Below are 7865 nucleotides of genomic sequence, written 5' to 3'. Positions count from 1 at the left end.
ATATTTTTGTCAATATTATGTAAACTAAACAGAATATTATACTTCTTTATTATCAATAAAGTCTTGCAAATTTATACATACATTGTACGATATAATTTATTTACGTTTATCATGATATTTGAGAACATTTTATGTACGAGGAGTACCAAGTGGAGGCCGCCATGATGGATTTTATCGTAACGTAAAATCTGCTGAAAAGGCGGGGCCATACGTGTGCGAAGATTTTCTTAGGAATTATGCTAGGATAATAACATTAAAAACTTACAAACAAGATGGTGTTACAGCCTTTGGAATTTAGCGATTGTTATTTGGACAGTCCTGAGTTTCGTGAGAACCTCAGGTGCCATGAACATGAATTGGAAATGACGAATAAAGCGATCAAGGATTTGATACGGGAGTGCAAGGCACTAATCAGTGCGGCGAGAAGTAAGTTTATGACCTTCCCGAAGCTCCCAAAACACCGTGTACTAAATCATGTTGGTAGGCCTAGAACAGTTTCTCTTGCATATGACTTGGTGGATCTATGCGGAACGTACTCTTTTGTTATTTGATGATACTTTTCAACTTTATAATAACCTAGACTTGACTAGGCCTACAATTGTATTTTTGTGTGTTTTAAATAAAACTGAAATTCTATCCTTCTGACCTGATTGACCTGATCACTCAATATCCTCCCTACACATTTATAGGGGTGAACCTTTATAGGTACATGACTGTACTGCCCTACCGCCTACCTGACATAGGCCTAGGCGCCTAATACTAAATATAATATAGGAAGCTTTTGATTTGCAATGACCAATGACTGGCAACGACCTACTCACTCACTGTACAGCATACACTAAAACGTACAACTACTCGGGGAAGGCACTGTTCTGTACTAGGCCTACTACTATACAGTACTGTAGGTAGGCCTATGTGTTATATGGTTTTTTTTTTTTTAATAATATACTAACTGTACAGTTTAACAGGTGAGCTTGATGAAAAGATAGAAACATAGAATGTATGGCAATGGTGTTGTACTTTATCTTGTATTATTAGCAATTTGAATGTGTCTTTCAAGAAGCCGTCAAGTGTGCTTTAGTAGCAGTCAAGTGTGGGAGTGTGGAAGCCCTCAATCTTATCTACAACCTTGAATGAATTGAAGTATTATCTGCTTTATATACCACGTCCGGTATTAGTTAGCCTCAGTTTGCCAAGAGTGTGTTGATTTTCCAAGTTTTTTTATCAGCTATGCAACAGGATCGAGTGATTACAGTAATTACATGTTGAAAGAATATTGTACCTGTTGATAGACACAGATTTCTTAATATTATGTAGTTAAAGACATTTAATATTAAATTATTTGATTATTAATAGTAATACTAATACTGTAATTATTATTATTATTGTAATAGAATAATTGAAAAGCAAATACCAAAACTTTTTTTCAACTGTGTACAGTAAATCTGAATTGAGATACAAATAAATAAAAAATAATAATTTTAAAACAATAACACTGTTTTAATAGCCCAAGAAAAAATCCTTGTTTTTTAGCTATTACCTGTATAAAAATATACAGTTAGTTTGTTCTGTGTAAAATGAATTAACTTTCATCCACACATTAGTTTCAATTACTAATTCTGTACTACAGTACAGAAAGAAAGTACTGCAACTTTACCTACGAAGTAGCTTCGTAGATAGAACGTAGGCTACGTTGTTGGCTTCGTAGGCTACGTTGTTGGCTTCGTAGGTTCCATTGTTTGGCTTCGTAACCTCAATAAACAACTTTCAATGAGCTACGTTCTGAACTTCGTAGGGAGTTCGTAACCAATATAAACAACCCTGCGATGTTTTTAGTGAAGTAATTAAGGTGTGAAATTAATGTGTTAAATTTAACTGGCGGAGGACCAAGTTGTAAATTACTAAAAAATAAATAATATTTTTTAATCGTAATCTTTTCCTTCGTGCGTGTTTACCTACTCAACGGCGAATATAAATTTCCCACGATGTAAACGTAGAGACACGATCCAACACAGGTGAACCGCAACGAACAGGCCTACTAATATAGCGAACGTCCAGTCCATCCAGAAACGATGCCGAGAAAAAAAAGATCGTAAACAATTCATTCTAAATATAGTATCAGAACGTTCAATCGGTCGCTCAAAAAGACTGCCGACAGAAGACCGTAATTAATACAGACCTAGTTTTTTTGGTCACATGGCATGAAACGCGATACTCTCTGCTTTACCGCAATCTTTCACGTGTTTTTTTTAAACTTAGTACAAGAGGGTGGCTGCCGGTCTGACTATCGTGTACCTGGATTTTGTGTCACATGACATGAAACATAATACTCTCTCTCTGAAACTGCTCACATGTTTTTTCCACTCCAAATTCTGTTCGGGCTTTTTTCTTTACACATGTCGTAATCATTTTAAAAGGCCTAAGCCAGGCCTATGTTAAATCTTAATATGGAATATATATTTTGTTGGGTTAGGTGTCGTTGTTTTTATAATTCGTAGGTATTCCAAGGTAGGATTAAATAATTTTTAGTGTAGGCCGCCGAAACAGGCTAGCCTCGACTCTCTCTACGTGAGCTGAGGTCCACCGGCCCGATGTCGTTTCGTCGGCGGATTTCCGTTCAAATTAGGATAACCGATACGTAGGGCGGCTACAAAAATTGACGTCTACTATCTTTAGATAGGATTTTAATTAGCAAACAATACATTGTTTGTTTCATTGTCAATGCTTCTAAAGGCGATAACAATGGTGTTTACTAGCCCTACGAACCACCCTACGTTGGCGCGCCTAGATAATTATCATAACAATACATCGTAGGCTACGAACAATACATCGTAGGAGAGAACAATACATCGTAGGAGAGAACAATACATCGTAGGCTACGAACAATACATCGTAGGCTACAAACAATACATCGTAGGTTACAAACAATACATCGTAGGCTACGAACAATACATCGTAGGAGAGAACAATGACCTACGATCTACCTACGCGTAGGCTACGAAAGGCTACGCGTAGATACGAAGCAGTAATTTCTTTCTGTACTGTACAATACAGACAAATGCCCTTTAAATTTGCTTGTAAAATTGTACACTGCCCATATCCTATCCTAGTATTGACGACAGCACCCAATGGATAAAATTACACAATTTAGGATACATTGATGAAAGTGATACTGTAATTTGCTTTAGAAAAGAAGCATTTTTTTTTTACTACTTAGTAGAGTAGTTTTTGCTATTTATACTCAACATCATTATTGGCTTGAGGAATAACTATTGGTTTCAATTTTTAAATAAAAAAACAATTTGTTAAAGGCCACTGCAATTTTATTTTGTAAGAACTTTGTGATGGATTAATACAGTTAAGGCCAATTTACACGAGCGGTAACGGTAACAATATACTACAGAATCTATGTTATTCCTTATGACCATTTAAACAAAAAGCGTGGAGCGGACGGTCAGTTTCGGCTGAGGATAGATACAGATTGTAAAGTGGTCTTACAGTAGACTTATTGTTTTAATGTAATACAATGTTATATATTATACTGTACATAGTTTGAACGATTTTTTTGGCAATTAATGTATTCAACTCACATGCATTATTACAAAATGAGTACATTGAATAATAAGATAATGCTCTGTTAGTTTGTTATTGATTTTTCATAAAATACTGATTGAATTTCTCAATTATATTAACCTGTCTAATTGTCTATTTATAAAGAATCTCGTTACAATTGATTTTCATCACGTTATGTAATGGAGCAGTTTTGAATTGTAGAAAAATGAATTCATAATCAATTTAAATTCTTCATGTGTGAGTCATCAAATTAGAGTTATGATTTATAGTACTTGGTGTGGCACCAAAGAGCACAAAAGAAAATGCTTAGAAATCTGGATAACATTTACAGTATTACTATCATTGACAAATTTACAGTTTGATAGATAAACACACTTCATATAATACAGTAGCTATAGTACAGTAAAGCTCTGTCTACACTATCAAACAAGTTTGACAAAAAAGGTATGATGTGCCCAAATATGGTAGTGATATGCTCAAATATGGTAGTGATACAGTATGACATCATTGTACTGTAATGTAATGAACACATCACATTTGTTTGCCACATAAAGTTTGATAGTGTAGACAGAGCTTAAGACTAAGAGTAACTTAATAATACGGTACTATTGTAGACTTGTCCTTTCCCTCTCTAGTTACAATACATAAATCTCCCAAGGTCCAGATTTGGAAAAAAATACAAGAAAAATTAAAAAAAAATTGTATTTGTTGTAGTAGTATTAGGAATTTAGATTTTTGTCTGGTGATTTCATATTCCAAGTACAGTATTTTTTATGAAACGCCATGTGGGCCAAAATGTGTATATTTTTATGAATATTAAGTCAACTCGAAGTTTATATAACACTGTGTGCTTGGCTACAGTCTTCGATCTGCTACTGTATAGTGCTATAGTACAGTAATAAATTATGTATGTTGACTGCATAATAATAGCTTACTGCTGAGATCATAGAGTGAGGTACATATCACATTCCTCTATTAAGATTGAGCATTAGCAATAAATGCTGTGAGTAATGACGTTTGTGTTAAGTTCAACGCTTGCTTAAATAGTTGGTCAACGTTCCTAGGTAATTTCACCATAATGTTATTTAAAATTGTGTGTTATAATATATCTCATCTATAAATGATTTGACTGTTTATAAATTTTAATTTCAAAACATACAATACATACATACAGTAAAATTATTTGAAAAAAACCCATCAAATGTTGTGAATTAGTTTTACTGATAGTGATACAGCAGTGGATTGGTCAGTGACCTGGCTTGGAACTCATGAGTCACAAATAATTAGCAACGGTCAGTTTAAGATGACCACATCATTTCAATCTTAGTTCAATGTTTGTGCAAATTAGCATTTTCAATTATCTAATGAATTAAAACTATCTTCTGAGATTCAGGTCATCTTGTGTTAAAAAGAAGTCCTCTTTGAAAGAGAAAATGAATTATTATTGCACTAAATCAATATTGTACTGTACATTTCTAAGTACATTTTTTTATATTTGCACAAAATGTTTACTACTGATTGTTAAACAAAAATAATAAATCATTATAAATTTATATACTGTTACAGTATAAAGAAAGAACAATGATTAAAAATGTTAGTCAAAAAGTCGAGCAGCGTATTTGTAAGAAATATTTCTTGTTTATAGTTTTTTAAACTTGTATCTGTGTAAAATTGTGTTTCAGATTGGTATCATGTCTAATTGGATAAATATACAGTCTATTTTTTCGGATACAGTACAGTAAATCTACTCCAAGGGAAAATAGAGTACCATAAGCTAGTAGTACTGTACATAATTAGTACTGTAGTAAACTATAGACTACTGTAGTACTGTAGTTTGTCCAGATAAACTACTGTACTACTGTACTGTACAGGTTATAATATTCAAGATTGGTTACATACTGTACATTGTGTTAAAATATAAAAAAGTGTTTTGAACTGGGGCACTGTGCAACATACTGTAGGTTTCTACATCCAAGGTGGGCATTATAACCATACAGAAGAACACAGAGGCTTCAGGGTTATAATATCTATGTACAGAAATTGCAGAATTATAACTGTAGACATCATTTTCAAATTGTGCAGTCACGGAGCAAGGTGTGTCATGTCATGTCACCATTTTAAAATTACATTATTTCTGCTTCTTAACTTGTTTGTTCATGTCTTAACTTATTACCTTTTAAATCTCATTAATTCATATTCACAGCAATCAATTACAGATTAATACTTGGATAATATTTGTTGCAGTGTGTGAACACATCTTATACGCCTCAATGAACGATACAGCATTTGAATCAACTGATCACGCCCCATTACCAATAATCTTTTATTATTGCTCGTCAAATTACTGTACCACGTTTTTTTTAGAATTCAATGTAAATATAATAACCTTCAAATTTCACTGATCTGTTGTTTATAAAAATAAGTCTGAATTTGTTGCTGATTTGTTCGCAAGTTGTTGACATCTAGGTAGTGAATAATTTACTCCAAGTGTCTGTCCATACTATCGCAGAGATACAACATACTGAACATCCTATATACTGATATGTGATAACCTAAATTTATTAGCCAGTCTACAGCTATTTTAAGGTTGTGTTTACACTGTGATTCATTAGCTGTAATCAATCCACTACAAACTGTTTATGTTACTCCACTTTCTATTGAGCGTTTCATGCACTTTGCCCTAATTTATTATTTGTATTCTGTCAGTTCATTAAGGAAATATAGAAGGGGAATATAAAGTTTTATTTTCAATAGTTTTAAATATGTGTTATTGCTTTGCCAATGTGTTGTTATACAGTATATTATTGTTCATCGTTTCTACTGTATGTTTCAATATCAGTTTCAAACTCGATATGAAATCTGTAATGTATGCAGTCACATTTTATAATTATGAAAAGTCTTGATGCAAAATAATAAGAAAATAAAATCTTATTGTATTGTAGATCTTACTCTATGCTAACAACGGGACAAAAAATAACAATAAGTACTCTATACTGTACAGTATGTACAGTATAGGCCAACTAGGACATCGTCAAGATTCGGCATACTGTACATGTTGTATTATATGTTGAATGGATGGTACTTAAAAAGATTGGAGGCGGACCCCATCTGATTTCTCATTTTATGAGCCGCCATTTTGTATAGTTGTTGATACTGTACATGGCTTTATGTGTAGAAAGTGATAATGTACTGTACTTTCAGTAGTAACATTAATTAATAATAACATATCCTGTAGACAAAGAATTTTAAGTCAAAGATGCTCTCCAGGTGGAATACTGATAGTATACTAAAGATGAGAGTGCGTCATATTCTTAGTCACTTGTATTATAATATATTACACTATACTGTAAATACTGTACTTATATTTAAATTTGTTAATATAAAAAATGTGTACAGTATACATAAAGTATGAAGTTATGTTTATTATTGACCAAAGATTCTGAAATAAAAGATTGAAAAATTGAATTGAGTTACTCAACGATATTATACTGTAGGTAGTGTTGCTACAAACATTAATTACAGTGATTATTCAGTGTTTTGGTTGTTTCTACAGTATTTCTGCATTCCATTCCAATCTGGTGATTCATAAACTTAATATGTTGGTTTTTTGGTTATAGACTTAATGACTTATAATATATTCATACTGTAAAGCTCTGTCTGCACTATCAAACTTAATGTGACAAAAAATGTGATGTGTCCATATGGACACAATTGACATCATATCAGTGCCATATTTGGGCACATCATACTTTTTTGTCTAAAACTAGTTTGATAGTGTAGACAGAGCTTAATACGGTACAGTATGTACTGCAATAATGAGCAATCCATAATATAGTTTGATATGAGTTTCTTCTCTTTCTAGATTTATCTAAAGCACAGAGAAGTTTCTCGGACACGCTACTCAATTTTAATTTCGAAACTATCGGCCAATCACAAACAGATGACGAGATTGACATTTGTAAGTACATTCAGTGTCAAAATATACATAAACTACGGTACTAATCAAGATATAAACTATAATGTCTACAGAATTGCTACAGTACAGTTTTTAGTTAAAGTAAAGCTCTGTCTACACTATCAAACTTTATGAGACAACAAAATGTGATGTGCCCATACAGTATATGGACATGATGATGTCATCATCATCATCATGTCGAGCTTGCTCGGGCTTCTATGACTCGGATATGCCACCCTCTCTGGTCTTCCATGGCAGCAGGCAGTTCATCCGGATTGCACTCTGTGTCCTCGCATAGTTGATCTATGTAGGTTTTATGAGGACGTCCAACCTTCTG

The 7865-nt window shown here is 33.1% G+C and overlaps 1 protein-coding gene across 24 annotated transcripts in view; it reads left to right on the top strand.

Moving 5' to 3' along the window:
• Positions 1-206: 206 nt before the first annotated feature.
• The window catches only part of LOC144843174 (rho GTPase-activating protein 26-like), a 47803-nt gene continuing 40144 nt past the window's right edge, over positions 207-7865 (top strand). For all 24 annotated transcript variants that reach the window (XM_078699917.1, XM_078699941.1, XM_078699940.1 and 21 more), the window contains exons 1-2: positions 207-426; positions 7436-7531. In XM_078699917.1, the coding sequence (XP_078556043.1) occupies positions 273-426; positions 7436-7531 (250 nt within the window). In that variant the 5' untranslated portion in view covers positions 207-272. The remainder of the gene's footprint in view (positions 427-7435; positions 7532-7865) is intronic.

Source organism: Antedon bifida, chromosome 5, assembly GCF_963402885.1.
Source record: "Antedon bifida chromosome 5, ecAntBifi1.1, whole genome shotgun sequence".
In the NCBI taxonomy this organism is placed as follows: Eukaryota; Metazoa; Echinodermata; class Crinoidea; order Comatulida; family Antedonidae; genus Antedon; species Antedon bifida.
Note: the sequence above shows the minus strand (reverse complement) of the source record. Positions and strands in the feature narration are given on the sequence as shown.